Source organism: Balaenoptera acutorostrata, chromosome 1 (genome assembly GCF_949987535.1).
Source record: "Balaenoptera acutorostrata chromosome 1, mBalAcu1.1, whole genome shotgun sequence".
NCBI lineage: Eukaryota > Metazoa > Chordata > Mammalia > Artiodactyla > Balaenopteridae > Balaenoptera > Balaenoptera acutorostrata.
Genome location: NC_080064.1, coordinates 27,422,731 through 27,446,368, shown reverse-complemented (window position 1 = coordinate 27,446,368; position 23,638 = coordinate 27,422,731). Strand labels below are relative to the sequence as shown.

Here is a 23,638-nt window from a genome sequence, read left to right as displayed (position 1 = left end):
AAGTTCGGTCTCTAGTATGGAGACCCTGACTCTTCATACCAGGTGCCGTGCTCAGAACAGGCTCTGGTGGCCGAGAGGAAGGGCACGGTGGTGCAGGGCCAGGTCAGGTGGGCCACCCCGTTCTCTCAGTACAGACTCCCTGCCCTCTTGCAGATATTTTCAGCATCTTGAGCCACCCAGAGCTCACCGAGACCCCACCTGCTGTCTTCCCAGAGTGGCCTCAGCAGCTGCTAGAGGCTAGGTGGGCACAAGTCCTTAGGATGGAGAATCTCCAGGGAGAGACACTGCTGGCCACTCACTTATATTTGGACAACCATTGTTTGTATCTCCCTGGTATGTGAGGAACGGGAAATGCAAAGCTCTTCCGGGTAATGCCAATCCCAGGATGGCACTGTCTAAGGGCCTAGGTAGGTCCCAGCTGATCCATGGAGCCCCTTGAGGTGGTTCTGACTTTAAGGGCAGCCTGGACGGAGAGAGAACAGCCTCCCTTCCCAAATGGGGGATGTCACTGGCCCGATTTGAGGGGGGGGTAGCTACAGAAGCAGCAGTCTTCTGGAACACGGTGGCCCCTCTTCCTCAAAGGCCCCCTTCCCCATTGCCATCCCACCACACCCTCCTGACCCATGGTGCGGGACGCTTCAGCCTCTGTCACGGAAGACCAAGCTGGGTTAGGGTTTTCCAGGATCCTGTAGGAGCAAATAAAGTCTGTACCTGAGCAGCCTCCAGAAAAATCCCCTCTCAGGGAGACTGGTAATTAAGCAGTCATGGTTCCTCCTGAAGGAGGAACAGCTGGTGGTCTCCATTTGTTCTCCTGGCACTGGTTGGAGAACAATTTCATAAATTACACGTAAAGTTGGGTGTTGTCTTTCCTCCACTCTGCCATCCCCTCCCCTTTGCTTCAAATGACCTCCCTGTCCTCCCACTACCCTCCGTGTCCTTTGGATGACTGGCTAATAATTTATCTTTTCCATCAGCTCAGGCTGGTGATGTTGAAATCCCCGGGCACATCTCTATCACTGCACTTACTGTGTTGCATTATCATTGTGTCTTCAGCGATAATAAAATTAGTTATTAACTCCTGTTGTGTAGCTGGCACTGTTCTCAAATGCGAGCATAGTCCCAGGGAATCAAATGAATAAAATTCCCTGCTGTCATGGAATTCACATGCTGGTGGGGAAAGGTGGACTTAATAAATAAGGCTTCATTAAATATATAATACGTCAGATGGTGATTTGTGTTATGGAGAAAATGCTGGACAAAGATCAAAAGCCATGAAGTGGTGGCGGGGAGGGTTGCAATTTTAGATGGAGCGTTCAGGGAAAGCCTCGGTGTAGAAGAGCGCAAAAACCTGAAGAAGATGAGGGAACCAGCCATGGACATGTCGGGGAAGAGATGGGGTAGTTGGGGAAAGCTGAGGGAACAGCAAGCGCAAAGGCCCTGAGGCAGAAACTTGCCAGATGTGTTCAAGGAACAGCAAGAGGCCATGATGGCTGGAGCGAGTGAGCAGGGGGAGACAAGTTGGTAATACAGAAAGAGGCAATGGAGTGGGAGTGGGTAGTGGTGTCAGAGGATTGCCCAAGGCCTTTAACTTGTTATGAAATCAACTAGGCTACTTTTAGAAGAGTTCTAAGCAGAGAAGTGACACGATGGGACTTAAAATAATAATGCCGCTGCCTTGTTGAGAATGATCTGTAGGAGGACAAGGGGGAAATGGGGAGACCAGTTGGAAGGTTATTGCAATAACTAGGGCAAGAGATGCATGTGCCCTAATCAAGGATGGATGACAGTAATGAAGGTGATGAGAAGTGGCTGAAGTTTCAGATAAATTAATGTGAACGCCTCCTTTTGAGGGTGAACCCCTTGAAGGCCAGGTCCATGTCTTATAAATTTTTATCCTTAGAGCCAAGCATGGTACATGATGTATAATAGGGCACACAATTAATATTTGTTAAATGGATGATTGAGGAGAAATAATTTTTAAATGTTAATTGTGGGAATAAGTAAGACTCTGGTCTCTTTTTTGAACCTGTCAGATCATAGAGGAAATCCTGGGTAACATCCACCTAGATTTCCTGAGGTGATATTGTAAAGAAGGCTGTTCATGGGCGTGCTGAACCGAGAAGTGTAAGGCTCAAACTCTGTCTGTCTTTCTTGCTGAAGGACTTCTCAGAGCCTTTAATACAGTAATACTCAGGATCCCAACATTTCTTAGTTTGAGGTACCATTAAGTGCTTCAGTAGTATTTCCACCGTGCTCCATGGGTAAAAGAAATACCTATCAGCTCCATTTATTAAGTAGTAAGGGCTGACTAGCTGAATAAGTACTTATATCCTAGCAACTTTGTAGCTCTTTGAAAAAATAATCAATATAAATTGAAAGAAAAAAATCATATTTTTATTTCATCCTTAACTAATCACAAATACTTACTAATGGAATATGTGTACTTGTGGGGCTCTGCACAGCTTCTCAAACCTTGGAATCCGATTGGACACTACTACCCTCACATCCTGTTCTGTACCGATTGTCACACAGCACCTACTTTATTTCACACCAACCACGGAACACCCAGGTCTGAAAAGAAATGATGTCATTTAAAGGAATGTAGCTTCAAGTTGAAACTGGAACTACTTCTAGCGAATACTTTGTGTGTCCAGTAGATATTGAATATCACAGTTTCCCTTGAAAATTTAAAATATCCCTCAGTGCTCTTGTAAATTCCCTGCAGCACCCCAGGGTACCTCAGCACACAGTTTGGGAACTATGGTGCTACTTTGAGTGTAGCATTTTCCAAAATTATTTACGCATGTTCTTAGGCAAACCTATTAACATAACACTGGGTAGTATTCCATGGATTGTGTTTTGGGAACTGTTGGCAGAGAGCAAAAAGAGGGAATACCCAGAACTCCCTGCTACAGAACCAGAAGCTACAGTCCTATGGGAAATGCTCCTGGGTGTTGACAGAGTGTGTTGAGAGGATTTGCATTTCGAACATACAGTGCTGCCCCCCTATTTTTAGACCTCAGCAGGTGGGCCTGCCATGACACCAACCCTTGCTTCTAAAGCCTGCATGCATTCTAGAAAGTATATATGGTGATTTGGCGGCCTAGCATTGCTCCCATCCAACCAGATACTTAGGACAGATATCCTGGCCTCCAAAAAATAAATGGACATGGGCAGCTGAAAGCAGAGGTTTGTACAGCCAGTGAATGTTCTTTGGATAGACTGGAACATTTGAGAGAAGATCCTTTGGACTTAAGCTGGGGTTTTCCAGCAGATATCTGGCTAATGCCAGGTCACTCTCAGAAATGGGGGTTTATCACAAAGATCCCCAGATCTTGGGGCAGCACAAGAACCATCTCTACAGATTTTTGGTTATTGTGGGTTTCAGGGCTTCTGAGACCAGGAGTGTCAGTGCTCCTTTTTTTTTTTTTTTTTTAAATTAATTAATTAATTAATTAATTTTTGGTTAGGTTGGGTTTTTGTTGCTGCGCGCGGGCTTTGTCTAGTTGCGGTGCGCGGGCTTCTCATTGCGGTGGCTTCTCTTGCTGCAGAGCACAGCCTCTAGGCACACGGGCTTCAGAGGTTGTGGCTTGCGGGCTCTAGAGCGCAGGCTCAGTAGCTGTGGCGCACGGGCTTAGTTGCTCCGCGGCATGTGGGATCTTCCTGGACCAGGGCTCCAACCCACGTCCCCTACATTGGCAGGCGGATTCTTAACCACTGCCCCACCAGGGAAGTCCCTGTCAGTGCTCTTATATCCAGTGTAGCAGCAGCATGATCTCCATGAGCTGCCTGCTTTGGGCATTTCATTTCCCAGAGTGTTTCATGGAATCCCAGCCCACAGGATGCTCTGAGAAAAAAAGGGTTTATGATATATATATACTTAAAAGCACAGAAGGCCCGATTTTTCCAAGTTTCCCAGTTTTAGAAGCTCTTGATTAAATGCAAATGGGAATTACCAGAGAGAACATGTGTCTGTAGGGGTGTCTGTGTATGTCTGTGTATTGTGTGTGATTATGACTAATGTCCATCAATTACCTGAAAATTACTAGATGATGCCTGTAATGATAGTTCTGTTTTTAGCTTAATGGTTTATATATCTAACTAGTGGCTGCTCTCTGGAGTAGGGCTGCTGGCAAATCAAAACAGTATTTGCCAAGCCTGTCAGTGTGGTAAATGTTGCTTACATGTACTCTTTTATTTCCAAGGTCAATTGACATGTCTTTTTTAAATATCACTGTTTGAAGTGCTAAGAGCCTTAAATGAGAGCCACTCAATAAAGGCCCAATTTGCTATATTACTGTTTATTCCTGGATAATTCTATACTCGTTGGGCTTTTTAAGATGGCAAGGAAGAGACATGCATGCATCACCCTCAGAAATGGGGATTTCTTACAAGGATCTCTAGATCTTGGGGCACTCTTCAGCCTTTTGGTGTCACTATGGGTTTCAGGGCTTCTGACACCCAGATCATCAGCAGCCTCCTGGCCAACGCAGCAATAGCCCAAGCTGTGACCTGCCTTCTCTGGGCATATCATTTCCTAGAGAGGGTTCCACACAACCCCGGCCCATATGCTGCTTTAAGAATAAAAGGGTTTATGATCAGATGTGTTGGGGAACTGTTATATAATCTATTCCTGCCTTGGAAGTTTGCTGTTAGCTTATTAAAAGCTCCCATAAGCACCTTGTTTTTTGTTTATTTTCGAAAAATCCTTGCTTCACTTTGTTTAACCCAGCATTTCCCATTTCTGTTTAACCACTGAACACCTAGAATATCCTTCGGAGAATAATCTAGTATTTGTACTTTGCAGAAGAATCTGGTTGTGTTTATTTGTCACCCTCTGTGTTGGATGTCCCCAAGATCACTCTTAGCTTAGGTTCAATGATTGACTGGAAGACTCACAGGATTCAGCATATAGTTGCACTCCTGGCTATGATTTATTAAAATGAAAGGATACAGAGCAAGACGACAAAGGAAAATTGTGCATGGGATGAAGTCCGGGGGGAGAAACCAGTCACAAGCTTCCAAGGGTCCTCTCCCAGTAGAGTCATGCGGAATGTGCTTACTCCCCCCAGCAGTAAACTGTGACAAGTGAAATGTTACCACCCAGGGGAGCTCATTGGAGACTCAGTGCCCAGAGTTTTTCTTGGTGGCAGATTGCATGGGCACCCTCTGCCTGGCATGTACTAAAGTTCCAGATTCAGAGGGAAAGCAGGTGTTCAGTATAAACCATAGTGTTTGTACAAATATTTTAGGACACTCTTATCAGTTCCAGGAATGGTGGGGATCCTCCTGAAATCCATGATCCCAGATTCCAACCAAGGGCCAACCTAGTAAATTGGCCTTTCAAAGGACAACAGTCAAGGCTTTTTCTGTCTTTTGGAAGCTTGTGACTGCTTTCTCCCCCTGGACTTCATCCCATGCACAAGTTTTCTGTCGACTCTCTAATGGTTGAATATTCATTCATTCATTCATTCTCTACATATTTGTCTTAATCAGCTCGGGCTGCTATAACAAAAATTCCGTAGACTGGGTGGCTTATAAACAACAGAGATTTATTTCCCATGTTTGGGTGCTGAAAGTCTAAGATCAGGATGCCAGCACGGTGAGGATCTGGTGAGAGCTGTCTTCCGTGTCGCACACAGACTGCCACCTTCTCATCATATCCTCATGTGGTGGATGGAGAGCAGAGAGAGGAAGCAAGCTTTCTCACGACTCTCATAAGGGCACTAATCCCATTCAACAGGGGTCCACCCTCCTGACCTCTTTGATTCCTAATTACCTCCCAAAGGCCCCACTTCCTAGTACCATTAACTCTGGGGAGAGTTGGGTTTCAACATATGAATTTTGGGGGGACATATGCAGTCCATATGTTCAATAGTATTCCATCTTATATGTGCTAGTGATGCAGAGAAGAAGTTAAATGTCCTTACCTTTGAGGGACTTACCATCAAGAAGGAAAGACAGATACATCACAAGTAATTCAATAAGAAAATCAATTCATTATGATTGGAATGCATATTATAAAGGAGAAATACTCTGTTATTGGAGGATGTTTATCAGGGATTTCCAAACTCTTTCCCAGAGGAAGTAACATTCAAACTGAGTCCCCAGAAGCTAGTGGGAGATGGATAGGTGAGGTGGTGGCAGCCTGGATGGCTAAGGGAGAGAGCAGTGCACACAGCCCTGGGGGCAGCATATGCAAAGGCCCTGGGGTGGGAAGAAACACGGCACATTCAAGGGAAGTGTAAAGGCCCGTGTGGGTGCAGGGGAGAGAGCAAAGGGGAGAGAGATGTGAGCGGAGGCAGAAAGGCAGGCCAAGTACTGCAAAGGCAAAGCCTTGAGCCACATCACCCAAGGAGTGGTCTGTCTCTGTCATTCCCAGTCATCACGCCTTTAGAGCTGACCAGGTCTCTGGTTTCACTTGAGGCCTAGAGCACCAGCCACAGCAGTACTCACGCGGGGATGAGTCATTGTTCTGTCCCTATCTCAGAAGGCCACCATGTGCCTGGAAGACGCTCGAATAGAGCCTTACTCTTCCGTCTGTCCTATCCTCCTGTTTCTCTAGACATCAGGAATCAGGATTTACACACACTCCAGTAATGGAGTCACTTCACTGCACTAATGGACTCCAAGGCTCCAGATCAGAGTTCGTGGAGGTAAGAGTTTCATTCTGGTCTTTCCCATGGGTCCTCTGACTAGTGGAAACAAAGCCATGTCCCAGTGAGCTCGGCCCACAGCTCTGACCCGTCTCTGAGGTTCAGCATCTGACACCCATTGGCACTCAATAAGTAACTGAGGAATTAAAATTGGATTGACCTTGAGAGGCAGCCTATTCCCTCCCCAAGCAGGTGTGACTGCCCATGTTCTTCTGTCTGTGGATGGACCCAAGTAGCTTCCCCGGAACCTCCGTCCTTGCGGTCCTGGTTCTCGCTCATCATTTCATGAGGACATTGGTGTGTCAGGCATGGACTTACAGGGATTTGAAGACAGTTGTCTCCTGACCAATTCTCTTTTACTTTCCGTGCCTACTTCCTTCAACTGTTCCTCACCTGACAGGGTTCCTTCAAGGTCTCACCCCAACCCTTGTGCCTCAGAGCCCAGAGGCCCCAGCTTGGGAAGTTGGTAGTCAGTCAACGGAGAGCCTTGGAATTCTCAGACATGGGTACTATCTCCTGGAGTCAGAAGACTACCTTTTATTTTTACAGGTAGGAATATGCAAATGCTTCTCTTGGGTGGAAAAAGTGTCATATCATTGCATTTAAAAAAAATTTTGACCTAGAGCCCTCACTCATGAAGGTGAGAAATCTCATTTCAGCCATTGTTGCGGATCCCCCAAGCAAGTCTTTCACAGACTTCAGCATTTCAGGAGGGTCCCCTTGGTCTTCAGGCCACACTGGCCACTGCTGATATGCTTAAGGCCTCAGTGCTTCTTGCAGATGGGCAGCACCAACTCAGCTGCATCTGGGCCAAACTTGGGTGGGGACGTACCAGCCCTTTTGTGGACAGTCCAGCCTTGCCGGGTGCCCCATGGAGCAATTCCCCTTTAAGGGTCTCTCCCTTCCTCAGTCTCCACAAAGCAGGGAGGGTGCAGTTCTGAGCCTGGGGCAGTCTCACCTTCCCACCTGGGCTCACTGCTTCCTCTCTACCCTCCCTCCACTTCCCTCTGTCCCTTCTTCCTGATAGCTGCATTATAAGCCCCTCTTCTTCCTGGAGATGTTCAGAACAGGCTGCTTTTTCCATGTATCTCGCCCCGTTTCGTGGGTGTAGGGAGATGGCCAGAGTCCATAAGTGTTACTTATACCATGTCCAGCTGTCTCCCCCTCCTGTTGTCTGTCCTGGCAGCATCACGGTGAACTGTGACACTGTGTGTCTACCCCTGGAAATGACAGATAACCCTCCATTCATTCATTCAAAAATAAATACAAGTCCCCTACATACGAACATTCAAGTTGTGAACTTTCAAAGATGCGAATGTGCATTTGCATGTCCAGTAACATAAGTTAGTTCATGTGTCTGGTATACATTGTCACGTGCATGCATCCTCTACAAGTGGTTGCGCTTTTGTGTACTTTACTGTACAGTACTGTATAGAGTACCAGTAGTACAGTGTCTTTATTTCAAGCCCAGGATGTCTGGAAGCAAGCATAAAAGCAGTGGTGATGTAGCCGGTACTGCTAAGAAGCGCCAGGAATTGGAGGCCCAGAGAAAGGACGAAGACAGACAAGAGGAAGAACTAACTGAAGAACCGAAGAGATTCATGGTGCAGGAAATGGCAAGGGGACTTTCTTTATTTGAGGAGGCACTGTTAGTTTTTGAGGCAGAGCACCTGAACGTAGAACAGTACACGAAGGTTGCAGCAGCCGTTCAGAATGCAATCCAGTGCTACCGTGTCATCTTATGACGAGAAAAAAAGAGCTACTACCCAGACATCACTGGATTGTTTTTTCAAGAGGGTAGATAGAATTGAATCCAGAACCTGTGCCTTCAACGTCAGGCATGAGTGAAATTGCAGCTTGCCCTCCATCTCCTATTGCTGACGATCCTTCAGCTCTACCATCTTCCACCTCCTCTCCCTCCTCCAGTCGGTAACTCTTCTTGCCTGTTCACTTGGTGCCAGCCCCTGTATGCCGGCTGTTATACTGTACTTTTCAAGGTACTGTACTGTAAGATTAAAAATGTTTGCTTTATTTTTTGTGTTTGTTTGTTTTTTATGTATTATTTGTGTGAAAAGTATTATAAACATATTACAGTACAATACTATATAGCCGATTGTGTTAGTTGGGTACCTAGGCTAACTTTGTTGGACTTATGTACAAACTGGACTTACGAAAGCGCTCCCCGAACGGAACTTGTTCATATGTAGGGAACTTACTGTATGCAATGAATTGGACAAGGATGGGGAAAGCAAACATATCCACTGCTTTCATGGAGACCTGAACAAAATAATCACAAAAATAATAAAAATATTTACCCCAAAATACATCTTATTAGGAAATGTGATAAATGCTAGCAATGAAAAAAAAAAGGGTAATTGTCAGGATGGGCCATGTATGGCTGTGTGTATTAATCACACAAATAATACAAATATTTTCTGATGCTTTCACATCTTGGGACTTTGCTGACCCAGGAGAGGCAGCCCCTCTCAGGGTTAGCAATTCTAAGACACAGCAAACTACTCTTCTGGGAGTGAGCCTTTTATATGCAAACCAACCATTTCAGAGCCCACCTACCTCCTTTACGGAGTTCTTACCTGTTAAGCCACCATCGCCCTGCCCTAAGCACCCCAGGGTCAGATGTCAGACAACTAAGGGCAGTCGCCTGCTTACCCTGCCTCACCCATTCCTTCCCCTACTGCAACCCCAATTAAAGTTCTTGCTCACATTTTCCTCCTATCCCTTCTACATCCTGACCAACCCTGGTGCTTCCCCGTGTGGCCCTGTGTGGCATGGCATGCTCCCTCCCCCACCTTTGGGAACTGTAACAAACTATCTTTTCAACGGCAATTGCCTCCTCATCTGTTGCCCTCACCATACCTGAATAGTAATAAAAATCTACACTTTGAAACATTGTGGTAACAAGCAACCCTCAAATCTCCAAGGCTTAACTCACTAAAAGTTTCTTTCTTGCCATACTACATGTTCAAAGGTGGTGTGCAGGAGTTGTCTGCTTAGTGGAATCACTCAGACACCCCGGCTGACAGAGACCCAGGGTCACTGCAGCAGGGAAAAGGGAAGAGGGGAACTTGGTGAAAGGAACCCAGGCTCCTCGAGGCTCCCTCCTTGAAACAGCACACTTCGCTGCTACCCATTCATCCTTGGCAAAGCCAGTGCCATGGCCAGGCATGAGCTCAACAAAGGTGGGGAGGGACCGTTCCACCAGTGTCTGGAAGGAAAGCTGGAGATACGTGAAGAGTAGCAGTGACCTCCACGGGGACCTTCAAGAATGCAAAATAGACAGACTAGTCTGGGAGGTCAGGAATGTACCTTTCTGAAAATAATGTTGGCATTTGTGAGGAGACTTGAATGATGAGAAGGGGTTAATCAAAGAGGTGGAGGGGACGTGAGAAAATGTTCTGAAGAGATAACAGCATGTGCAAAGGCCCTGAGGGTGGGGGCTTGGCCAATTGAAGGAACTGAAACCAGCAGTGTATCAAGGAGGAGGGTGGGAGAGAGGCGGGGAAGAGGATTTTATCGCTGACACTGTTTGGGGTGCAGACTCATGGTGATAATAAGTAGACTTTTCAAGTCTGCTTTATTATAGTTTTCAAGTCCTCCACAGGAAATACACCCCTTATTGCCTGCACTCTGGGCTGACTGCTGCCCCCACACTTGACCAAAGAAGACTGGGGGGGCTGGAGCCAGGCAGGCTTTGTGGGCCTCCTTAGGGATTTTGATTTTAATCGTAAGGACAGTCGGAAGCCATCGATGGATTCTGAACTGGGACAGTGAGAAATTTGGGGTCATGAGCATCACCAGTTTCCAAGACTCTGGGCTCTTCTGGGCAGGGAGACAAGCCAAAAAAAGGCTCTTGAGGAAGTGGAAAATCCAAGAAGCCTTGATAAAGCGACAGAAGAGTATTAGCTTACTACTATGGCCATGCCATCTGTTTGCAAAAGCTGTTCTCCGCACATTTTAGAGTCCACAAGAAGATAACCAACAGCAATAGGAGCCTCTTGCCTTTCCTGCCATCATTTTACCCCATTTCTCTAATAAGTCTGGATTGCACTATTGAACAATACCTCATTCCTTTCAATATAGTATTTAGACTTGTCAGATAAAAGATGTGAAAATCTGAAAGTTTTATTCGCTTATTCCAACATGCAACGTGATATCGCCTCCTGGCTTGCGGGGTCATCAACTTGTCTGAAATCAATTCAACAATAAGGAGTGGGTGAGGGAAGAGCGGGCCGCAGGGCAGAGGAATGATTCAAGTATCCAGATGGGGAGACTCAAGCTTGCCCACCCCCTCCAGCTTTAGCACCTTTGAGGAACCCTCCATGTTAGAATTTATCTCCCAAGCCTGGGAAAGAGCAGAGCAGTGGTAAATATCTGATTAGAGAAAATGCCTAGTAAGCTGCAATTCCATATATTGCAAATGATAAAACTGTAATTGTTTGTTGACAGTGTACATTAGCTCTTTGCAGCTTGTGTCAATATAGTACCAAGAAACTAGGGTCTAGGAAGCTTTAATGGCAGCTCAAAAATATCGTGGAACTAGCTAGGGGAATAAAATCAACAAATTTTACTCGTTGGGAAGAATGTCATTTCCAGAGATGACTTCAGGGGAGAAGTGGTCATGCCTTGGTGAGGTGTGAGATTTCTGCATGAAGCTGTTTGTTGTTGAGTGTCTGGGAAGGGCACCAAGGCATAATGCTGGTGCACATGGGTGAGAGGCAAATTGCAGCTGCTGTGAACTGGGCCCGCTTGGGGGTAGAGACAAAAAGGGGATGGGGCCTGAAGTTCAGATCCAGATAGAGGTCTGAGCCCTTTGGGGATAATTTGGTATTTTGATATCAGGGTCCACTGGGATCTGCAGTCTGGCATTATCATACATGACTATCTGGGGGTGGAGAAGGATGTCTGGTGCATGGGCAAGTTGGTGGGAAACCAGTGAACAAGAGAGTGGTGGGCTGGGGGCCAGGGTTGTGGTTCTGGTGGTCAGCCATTTCCAACAAGGACCCAGCCAAGGATGCACGTGTGTGTGTTTGGTGGTGGGTGGAGACATTGTTGGGGTTGAAATGAACAGGAGGCAGCTGAACAGAGGGACCCACCAAGAACCAAGTAGCAGCTCAAGGCTCAATCTAGGTAGACTGAGTTTATGTCAGATTTAGTGGAGGACCGAGGTGCTGTCCAATAAAAGTATAATGTGAGCCACATATACGATTTCTCAAAACTTTTAATTTTGAAATAATTATAGATCCACAGGAAGTTGTAAAGATCATACAGAGACGTTCCATGTACCCTTCTCCCAGATTCCCCCAATGGGTACATCTAATGTAAGTACAGTACAACATCAAAACCAGGAAATAGACATTGGTGCAATGTGTGTGCGTACGTCTATGTCATTTTATCAGGTGTGGATTCAGGTCACCACCAGTGCAATCAAGATGTGGAATTGTTCCATCACCACAAAGATCTCCCTTGTGCTACTCCCTTATAATCACCCCACTCCCCTTCCTCTCACCAGACCTAACCCCTGGCAACCACTCATCTGTTTTCCATCTCTTTAATATTGTCATTTCCAGAGTGTTATATAAATGGAATCATCTGCTACGTTATCTTTTGAGATAAGCATTTTTTTTCACTAAGCATAATAACCTAGAGATCCATTCCAGTTGTTATATGTATCAATAGTCCATTCGTTTTTATTAGTGAGTAGTATTCCATGGCATGGATGTGCTGCAGTTGGTTTAATTATTCACCTATTTTAGGATATTTTTGTTGTTTTCAATTTGGGGCTATTCCACAAAAAAACAAACAAGCAAAGCTGCTCTGAACAATCATGTGCAGATTTTTGTGTGGACACCAGTTTTCATTTCTCTGGGACAAATGCCCAGGAGTATGATTGCTGAGTTGTATGACTAGTGTATGTGTAGTATTTTTTAAAAAGAAATTGTCGATTTTCCAGAATGTCTGTACCATTTTACATTCTACCAGCAACGCATGAAAGATCCAGTTGCTCTGCATCGTTGTCAGTCTTTGGTGTTGTCACTATTTTTATTTTTATCTGTTCTAATGGTGTGTAGTAATATCTCATAATGGTCTTAATTTCCCTTGCCCTAATGGCTAATGATGTTTAACATTTTTCTTGTGCTTATTTGCCATCCACATATCCCCTTAGTGAAACGTCTTTTCATGTCTTTTGCCGATTTTTCACTTGGATTGTTAGATCCTTGCCTTGTTCTCAGTCTTAGGAGAAAAGCATTCAGTCTTGCGCCATTAAGTGTGAGGTTAGCTATAGGATTTTTGTAGATGCTCTTTATCAAGTCAGGAAGTTTCCTTCTATTCTTAGTTTTATGAAAGTTTTATTTTTATTTTTTATTTTATATTGGAGTATGGTTGATTCACAATGTTGTGTTAGTTTCAGGTGTACAGAAAGGGATTTAGTTATACATATTCATATATTTATTCTTTTTCAGACTCTTTTCCCATATAGGTTATTACAGAGTGTTGAGTACAGTTCCCTGTGCTATACAGTAGGTCCTTGTTAATTACCTATTTTACATATAGTAATGTGTATATGCCAATCCCAACCTCCCAATTCATCCCTCCCCCTCACCTTTCCCCCTTGGCAACCACAAGCCCACCCTCTAAGTCTGTGAGTCTGTGAAAGTTTTTTATTTAAATCAGGGATGAGTGTTGAATTTTGTCAAGTGCTTTTTCTGCATCAATTGATACGGTCATGTGATTTTTCTACTTTTGGCCTGTCAATATAGTGAATTACATTGATGGATTTTCAAATATTGAACCAGCCTTGCATCCTTTGAATTAGACCCCACTTGGTTATGGTGTATAATTATTTTTGTGTCTTGCTGAATTCTCTTTGCTAATATTTTGTTAAGGCATTTTGTGTTTATATTCTGTGGGATATTGGTCTTTAGTCTTCTTTCTTTGTACTGTCTTTGGTTTTGGTATCAGGGTAATACCTCATAAAGTGAGTTTGGAAGTGCTCCTTCTTTCTCTGTTTTCTGGAAGAGATTGTAAAGAATTGGTGTAAATTCTTTATACATTTGGTAGAATTCTCTATTGAAACCTTCTGGGCCTGGGTATTTCTTTTGGGGGAGTTTTTTAATTACGAATTCAATTTCCTTAATAGCCATAGGGCTATTCAAATGATTTATTTCATATTGGGAAATTTATGGTAGTTTGTGTTTTTCAAGGAACTGGTCTATTTCATCTAATTTGTCAAAAGTATGTGTGTAATTTGTGGCATTTTCTTATTATCATTTTGATAACTACAGGCTTCGTTTTCCCTAACCTTTACCAACTCTGGATATTTGCCAATCTGAAAGATGAAAAATGAGTCTCGTGGGTTGAGTTTTCATATTTTTGATATTAATTAGGTGGAGCATCTTTCTGTTTCTGTTCGTGTGTATCCTTTGCTCTTTTCCTCCTTCCATGTTTACCTTTTTCATATTGATTTGTAAGTGTTCTTTATAGATTATGAATACTAACCCTCTTCCTGTCATATATATTATAATCTTCCCAGTTTTCACTTTTCTCTTTATCTTTTTTACAGTTTTTTTTTTGCTCCACATACATGCTTTTAATTTTCATGTAATTAAATCAATCAATATTTTCCTTTAAGGCATGTGGGGTTTCATGCTGCATCTGTCAGTACTCAATCAATTTCAAGAGATAGAACCCAAATCAAACTAGTTTAAGCAAAAATAAAAATAAAAAAAGAAAAGAAAAGGAAAAAGAAAAAGAAAAGGAAGAAGGAAGGAAGGAAGTGAAGAATGTTGGCTCATGTAACTGGATGCTACAGAGGTAGCTCTTTCTGCATGGCTGGATTAGGATCTCCACAATATATCATCAGGGCTCTGTCTCTCTTCTCACTGTTCAGCTTTGTCTATATCTATATGAGATATCATTTTCTGTAAAGCAGATAATCTGTGTAATGATAAAAAGAACTGCTGGCAGTTCTGAGCTTACATTCTAATGATTTAGAATCCCCAAATAAAAGACTCTCGAAGTCTGTATATCATATCCCATGGAAGGACTCAGAATGACTCTGCTTGGGTTATATGTCCTCCTCCCCCTTCTCCCTGCCTTGAACCAGTCCATAAAGTTGAGAAATGTGCCATGATTGGTCATTTGCCCAGTTCTGTGGCTAGCAAGCAGGTGGGGTATCTGTCACAACCCCATACAACGATGGGCAGGTAGAAGCCAAAGGGGTTCTTTAAACATGTCACACTTAGAAAGACCTTCACCAGCATAAGAGGATTAAAAATAGTTTGTTTCCTTCTAATATGTATGGTTTCAATATTTGACATATAAATTTTTTGCTCGTGTGAGAAAGTGAGGGAGATAGAAACAGAAAGACAGGGACAGGGATGGGAAGAGAAGATGGGGTGATGTAGGGATCCTCTGCTGGGTGTTTTGATCCCTGAAGAGAAGATGACCTTGAAACTTATTTGTTCCCCCCTTTTACAGTTTGATTACTTTTCCTTTTCTTTTCCTTCAGTTTATTCTGAGTTAACATAAATCCTATAAAGTTAGGATGGTGGGAAGGGCAAGGGCTTCACCTAGCACAGGGCTTTTCATGGCGGGCATTAGCAAATATCTGATTTAATTTGTTTGAACCCAGTACTCATGCCCTCCAGGGGATATCTGGGCATCCAGATATTATATAGCAATGGGAGGTACAGAGATGGATCCAGGAACACCACAGATATCCCAAACTACTTAAAAATGGAGGTAAAGGTACACTTTGAATTCCTCCCTGAGCCCTGCCGGGGGTGGGTGATGGTAGATAAGCCTCAGATAGGGGACAAAGGACAAAGGTGGACAGGAGCCTGGCCACCCCACCACCACCTTTGTGCACAATGACGTCACCTGTGGGGGCCACCATGTGTGGGCACCCAGCAGAGGACAACTCCTTTCCTAAAATATGTCCCAAGTGTTCAGTGAAAGCTTCATTATTTTATCCTTTTAACATTAGAAGAATCTTTTAAAAATGACTCTCTTGTGCTAAAAACATATTATTTCAGGTTCAACAATTCCTTTTGTTTCACCCCTGTTTCTTTTTCTTTACTTAACTCGCAGGGAAAAAATGTAAGCATTTTAATTTTAAAAGCACATACAATATGATCCCATTTGTATGACATTATTTCACTGAATATGATCTGAACTACTCATCCTTCCATCTCTTTGTATGTCAACTGTCAAGAACGATTATTTCTAGATTGTATTGGGTTTTTATTTTTTGGTTTCATCTTTTAAAAATAATAACCACTTATCATTTCTATAAAAGCAGTAGACCTGTTCCTTTTAAAGAATAAAGTCTATGATAAGAAGCATCCACATTCTGCTACTTAGAGTTGGATATATTTTCCTCTGTATGTGAATGAATATGTCTATTGGTGATTATTCATTGTAAATTTGTGGCAAAGTCTACCCAGAGCCTCAAAGGACCTTAGCCAGAAAGGGAAGAGTCAGTGTTACTGAACCAAATGTGGGTCTGCTTGTCCACATGCAATAAAGGCAATCTACTGACACCAGGTTGTGGTTTATTGCAGGGTGACAAGCAAGGAGTCCAGGTAGCTAGTGCTTAGAATGCCAAACTCCCTGAAGGCTTTCAGGGAAAGGTTTGTAAAGACAGGGTGAGGGAGGGGGGTTGTGGGGTAAGTGATCAGCTTGTGGACATTCTTCTGATTGTTTGGTGGTGAGGTAATCGGGAGCCAACATCATCAACCTTCTGGTTCCAACCGGTCTGGGGATCTACGTGCTGTGGGCAGCATCCAGTTAACTTCTTCCACCTGATGGGATTTTCAGCATCTGCAAAACAGCTCAAAGGACATGGCTCAGAATATTATCTGTAGCCCCTGAGGAGGAACTAAAGGTCCTTGACTTTGTTTAATGGCTAAGCTATTATTATTTTGTCTAGCTTGACTGTTTTCCTTTCTTTCTTCATTTTCTCACTTCTCTGATTAAATTTACTCTTTGGAACTCAGAGAAGGCCTAGGAGGCTACAGTTTTTCTATGGACAAGAGACAGGTGGAGGACATGGGGTGGGGGGAGTCTGTCCGGGGAAGGCCCTGTAGGGTCCTGCTTGGATATATCAGGAGAAGAAACTGGAGGAAGAGAAAGAGAAGAGCCATAAATGAGCAAGCCTCCAGGTCGGGGGTGCCCCATGGCTTCGGGGGAGTAGCCCCCCATATTTCTGTGATTGGTCTCCATCACCTTTGCTGGAAATTACTTTAACTTTGAACACCTTGCATATGCCTGGCGTTTGACTTCTTTTATATCCTTCCCTGTGCCTAGATCAGCACCGTGCATCCAGCAGGTGCTCAATAAATGCTTAAGGCATGTTCAATTCCCAAGGGGGTCATCCTCCCTCCATCTCACCTCTTTGTCTTTCAGGCTCACAGGCTTTCAGCTGCCGGCCACCGTCGTCAGCGCGGCCACCACCCTGTCTCTGCGCCTCATCAGTGACTACGCAGTCAGCGCACAGGGCTTCCATGCCAGCTACGAAGGTAGGTGCCTCGGCCCGGCCTCAGGAGCCTTATGTGTGAGGTTGTAATAGCTGCGGGCAGGGCTGCGCTGCTCTTAGTTGCCGGGAAGGGCTTCTTCAGATTCAGAGCTTGTGCCTGTCCTAACAAGGCTGGTTACTAACCAGTAACTCAGTTACTTAAATTGCCCCTGCTGTGTTGTTTCCAGGAAACTGAGACTTGAAATCAGAGCTGAGCTGCTGTCGTTTATCTTGAGGGCCTGGTAACATCTCCTTCTCTCCCCTTAACTGGGTTTTGTTGTGTTTTTATTTTTTAAATTCTGTTTTCTCTTGGGCTTCACTGTATTATAAGGTACCTTGGCTTGGTTTTGGAAATAAGACAGATATAAACCCTAAGTAAAAGACATAAAATAAGTAGCTGAAAAAATTTTTTGCTCACTATAGTGACTGCAAAGAGTCAGCTTTATATCATTCAGAGAAGAACAATCAATTTTTCCTTGATAGCACAGATTAGGGTTTCTTGGTTTGAGTTATGCAAATAATTTCCGCTTCTCTCAGCCTGTTTAAATATGGTGTTAGCATTCAAATTAACACTAATATCTTCAGATTATACACTATTATTATTATTAACTTTATTATGTTAGTTCAGAAGGTGGTACGTCTAGATCACTGTCATTTCCCTGGGAAATTTACATCTCATTAATAGGTAATTATGCTGCTCTTGGCTAAGACCCACACTGCTATTTTGTGTTGAGATCATTCATAGGCATATTTTAAGACTGTTAATGATAATTAATAACAATAATGACATAACACCCTAGTAAAGCATGCCAGTTATTTGAAAGCTTTCTTCCTCTTGCCTCTAAGAACTTAAAGAATAAGTGATGCTTTCTTGAATGGAGCTATAGCAATATACAAATAGATACGACCTTTGTCTTGGCTAGGAGTATACCACAGAAAGAGGGCAAATCCTAACTCCCTCGGCAAAATTCACACCTGTTGGTAAGGGGTGTTTGGTGCTTTAACCTATGCGATTGAGAGTTCCTGAGAAGGTCTGTTATTTTTAACTAAAGGTACTAAGAAGGCTCCAGAGAAAGTTTCACATGCCTTTAACTGGGGGCTTCTGACATAACTCCAGATTGCTTTAACTGAGGGCTTCTGAAAAGACCTGTTTGTCTTTAAAGTGAAGTCTCCTGTGATAACCCAATTTCTTTGGAAAAAACCATCAGTTCCTCCCAAAAGCAAGCCTGTGATCTTGGTCATCCTGGTTCTGTCCTCAACCTGGACCTTTGGCTCTGAACCCAAACTAAGTCTCTTTGAGTCTGAGCTACAACCTCTTGATTAAGTAAGAGAGGCCTCTTCAGAAGCTTCTTCCACAATATGTGGGCCTTGGGGGGACTGGCTGTGTTTGGGGATGGTGGGGGGAATGAGTCATTGACACTAGAGTTGGTGGCTGCAGAGATCCCAGGAGGGGCTGACACACAGCAGGACCCAGCTGGGCCCTAATGGTGTCCTCATTTAGCAGACTTTGTGGATATTTGTCTGAGGCCTGGACTTTCATGAGGTTTTAGGAAAAAAGTGTCCTGTTGATCCCTGACCACGTTGCCTGCTCTGGGAAACAATGCCAAGTGCTTCTCCATCAGGCAGAGCAGAGCTGAAGGTACATTCATAGAGCCTTGTAAAATCAGAGGTTCTAGCCTGGAATTCATGGGGAGGTCTACAGTAGGGCATCAAAGGTCTGCAAACCCCTTGTAATTAGAAACCACATTCTGAATGTATAAGGGTATATGTATTTTTTTCTTGAAAGGGTCTAGATCAGGGATCAATAAACTGTGGCCCACCTGGCCAAATCCAGTTCCTGGCTTGTTTTTATAAATAAAGTTTTATTAGAACACAGCCAAGCCCATTTGCTGACATTGTCTATGACTGTTTACATGCACTACAAATTCAGAGTGGAGTTATTGCCACAGAGACCACATGGCCTGCAAAATCGAAAATATTTACTATCTGGCCTTTTACAGAAAAAGTTTGATGACCCCCGGTCTAGAGCTGTGCTATCCAATAACAGTAGCCTTTAACCACATGCCACTATTTATATTTACATTAATAAAAACTCAATCAAATTTAAAATTTCATTTCTCACTTGCACCAGCCTCTATCAAGTGTTCGGTAGCCACCTGTGGCTTGTGGCTACCATATTGGGCAGCACAGACAGAGAATATTTCGTCACTGCAGAAAATCCTCCTAGACAGGGCTGAGCTCGGGCTTCCATCAGATTCACGAAGGGTCTGCGATTCACATGAGGTCATGAATCATTAAGATAAAGTGGAGGCCAGTGGGTCCCTCCTCCCCCGCTGCCTGGCCCGGGGGTGGCAGCCCCGACAGGAGAAGGACCAATGGGACAGAAGGAAGGGCCCGCCCTCCATCAGCCACTTAACGGTGTCAGGTCTCTAAGTCATCGGCACTAAGAAGGGAAAGGCTCCAGGCGAGGCCCAGGCAAGCCTTGCATGACGCAAACAGGTTGCTATAGCTGAGTGACTCTCTCTGTAGTCACCTGGGCAGGGTTTCCGCCAGCGCCGTGGTCTTCGTGGCTCTTTGTGCTGCCTGGCAGAACGGCTCACAGGAGAGGCAGGTGCGGGGAAGCCAAGGCTGGGGCTATCACCAAACCCTGCCGATCTGGCTCAGGACTGGACCACGGGGCAATTTGTGCATCTGGAAAAGTGTGAGTCGCACTGACTTTTGGGACACCCCCAGTGGAGGGGCCAGGAGGGGAGGTGGGAGGAATCAGCAGGTGCAGCCACTGCTGCGGATGAACCATGTGATAGACTACATCCACAGCCGTCCTGGGCCCTCTCTCTCACTGGACTTCTCAACAAGACACAGGATGATCCCACATTTAGGGATGTACTGATAAATACTAGCTTCTTGGGCCTATAACTGAGTAGCTGGGTGACCTTGGGCAGATTTTTTCAAACTCTCTGGGCCCTGTTGGGGGGAAGGGGCGATCCAGTGGTCAAAAAAGACGATAAAGATTTAGCTCTCAGGGAAAGAAGTCAGCCCCTCCCTCCATTGCAGAGCCCACCTTAGTCACTGGGGCTGGAAAGAAAGCAGACAGACAGACAGGCTCCGGAGAACTCCCCTCCCCCCAGCCCCACAGCAGCCCGGGCTGACCCCGGTCAGGACAGCCCCCTCACATCCAGTCTTCTGGGTGTCCCAGGACCTGTTTCTAAATGCCATCAGGGCCCCGCTCTTGGTAGCTCCCCTTGGCTGACGTCCCTGAAAGTCTGCTATCAAAGGGAGTCTCATCCTCCTCCACCCGCCTTGGGAGAGTGAAAAGTGCAGATAAGGAACTGAACTGCTGCTCGGGATTTTGGAGAAAGGTGAAGTCAGATGAAGGGTGTCAGCTCAGAGCTGCTGCCGCTTCAAGGAAAAGATCAAAAAGGCCAATCGTCAAAGCCCGAGATGACAGGAGATGCTTGACTTGTAATCCCCGGGGGCAAGAGTGTGGGCTGCGGCCGTGGACAGGAGAGAAGGGGATCAACTTGTATTAAGCACTGACTGTATGCCAGGCACTTTACATACATTATCTCATTGAATCCCCGAGACAGCCCGGTGGACAGACGTCGCTATCTCCATCTTACAGATGCTGGAGCTGGAGCTCAGGAGTTCTGTGTTCAGCTTTAAGGCTACTTGATGGCCAGGAGTTTTAACATGACTTTTCTGGCTCTAAAGACTGTACTCTTCTCCTGCACTGCACACCCTGCAAACCTCCTGGAGGAAGGCAGAGACTGGTGACTCCCTCTCATGGGCAGGTAGATTGGAACTAAGTCAGAGGCAGTGTGGACACAGGAAGCCTGCCTTGGCTTCAGCGCCCCTCCCGGATGACTTGGGTCATCTCAGGGAATCAATAAGAGATATGTCCAGAGCCTCTCAGCTAGGGTTGCCAGATAAAATCTAGGATGCCCAGTTAATTTGATTTTTAAATTATTCCAATTTTTTAAAATTTGAAAAAAACTTTAGTGTAAGTATACCCCAAATATTTCATGGGACATACTTTTACTAAAAAAAAGTACCTGTTGTTTGTCTGAAATTCGAATTTAATGGAGTGTCCTGTATTTTTATTTGCTACATCTGGCATCCTCATTCCCAGCACTGAATCCCCAGGAGCTCTGACCCCACTCATCTCCTCCTCCTCCTCTTCCTGACGCCCAGATCCGCCCCTGTCCTGCTCTGCCCAGCTCGGGCTGCCCACGCACTACAGAGGATCTAGGCTCACCTCTGCCCTTCCAGTGAGTGTCCATTTGACAGCTCTCTGAACGCCCACACACATGCAGAGACGCAGATCCATGTGCACTTGGGGTTACACTGTGTGTGTAGTTCTGTAGTCTGGTTGACGAGGCTGACGTTTTTCTGTGTTAATAAAAGTGGCCCTGCTCTGTTCTTCCTAATGAATATCAGTGAGGGAGCCATTGTGGTTTGCCTATACCACAATTAGTTAACCAGTCATGGGGACATTTGAGTGAAGGACATCCCTGTACATACAACTTTAACCCTCATCTAATTATCTTAGAATAAATTCTTGGAAGTGCAATTGCTGGGTCAAAGAGTGTGTTGATTTTTCATTTTATTACATAATTCCACGGTGTCTTTAGGAAGATTCTACTGGGGCACACCTCTACCAGCAGGGTGTAAGAGGGCCCATTCCCCCCCTTTACGTACATTGCGCACTGGGGAGTCTTAAGTCAGTTTCATTGATTAAAATGGGTGAGATGAAATCTCATTTGTGGTTATAATTTGCATCTCTTTGATGATCGGGAAGGTTGAGGACCTGTCACCACTTTCTGGCCTTTAGTAGATCATTTTGTAAGTTACCTGTCCCTGTCTCTGCCTACTTTTCTTTTGGGGTGTTAGTATTTTTTTCTTATCCCTTTTGTAAGTGATTTTGCATATTAAGGCTATGAATATTACGAGTTTCCTTTTGATGTGCAGCAATTTTAATTTTTATGTCACAAATTTTTTAATATTAATTTTTCTTTGATAATCTACCTTTGATGTTATGCTTAGAAAGCCCTTTTCCATGCCAAGATCAGCTGGTCATTTAGATATTCCTCTCATTCTTTTAGCATTTTATTTTTCCATTTCACTTTTAAATCCCTCTGGAATTCAGCTATGTTTGTCTTGGTTTCGGTGACCCTGTCTCTGATTCTCCAACGTTCGCTGTGTCCTTCTGTCTGTCTTTCAATGTGTGGAAGCCTGTTACTTCCCCGGTCCCCGCACTGTGTCTCTCCCTGATGTTTCTAGTCTTGCTGTGTTTATATGTTGTTTCTCCCACCCAAGCCCTTGGGCTTCACACCTTCTCCACACACGACTCTCAGAGGTTGTATGGGGTTGTTTCTGTCTCTGACAGGCTGATCAGCAGGTAAACAAGAGTTGTAAGCAGATCAGAAATGTCAATTAGAGAAGAGTCTCTGCAGGTTTTAATGCCTAATCCTGGTTGCACCTTTTGCATTTTAGCAGCGTCAATCTTGAGCAGTCACTCTGACACTTACGTGCAAGAGAGCCCGTCTCTGACTGCTGGGTCTCAGTCTATTAGATCTATTTAATCATCTACATCTGAGAACAGGTATTTCTGTTTAGTTAAATCTAACTGTCATCTTGAGTTCTCTCAAAAATATAAGAGGCTTCCTTAAAAATCAAAATCACTTATTATCCCCACATGGAATTTATTTTATTTATTTATTATTTTTTTAAGGGTTATTAATCTTTTTTTTAACATCTTTATTGGAGTATAATTGCTTTACAATGGTGTATTAGTTTCTGCTTTATAACTAAGTGAATCAGTTATAGATATACATATGTTCCCATATCTCTTCCCTTTTTTTTTTTTCTTTAATTGGACTTTATTTTTTTAACATCTTTATTGGAGTATAATTGCTTTACAGTGGTGTGTTAGTTTCTGCTTTATAACAAAGTGAATCAGTTATACATATACATATGTTCCCATATCTCTTCCCTCTTGCATCTCCCTCCCTCCCACCCTCCCTATCCCACCCCTCTAGGTGGACACAAAGCACCGAGCTGATCTCCCTGTGCTATGCGGCTGCTTCCCACTAGCTATCTATTTTACGTTTGATCCCGCATGGAATTTAGAAGCATGAGGAAAGCTTATTTTTGCCAACTCCCCCATCACCACAAGGGTAGAGGCTGCACAGTACAATGATTAAGACCTCAGGTTCTGGGTTCCAACGGATCTGGAATCAAATCCCATCTTTGCCACTCACTTGCTGTGTGACCTTGGGCAAGTTACCTCACTTCTCTGAGCTCTGGCCTTTGCATCTGTAAAATCAGGGTAAGAATAATACTTCATAGAGTTGTGAAGGTTAAGGAGAGAACACACAAGTCACATGATGTGCTCAGCACAGAGACTGGCAGATTGTCAGTGCCTGATAAATGTCAGCTAATGAAA

At 44.3% G+C, this 23,638-nt stretch overlaps 1 protein-coding gene across 1 annotated transcript in view; it reads left to right on the top strand.

Annotated features, from left to right (window-relative positions):
* CSMD2 (CUB and Sushi multiple domains 2) overlaps nucleotides 1-23,638 on the top strand; it is a 676,782-nt gene that overhangs the window by 94,956 nt on the left and 558,188 nt on the right. Inside the window, exon 3 of the mRNA XM_057529595.1 lies at nucleotides 17,085-17,197. Coding sequence (XP_057385578.1) covers nucleotides 17,085-17,197 — 113 coding nt within the window. The remainder of the gene's footprint in view (nucleotides 1-17,084; nucleotides 17,198-23,638) is intronic.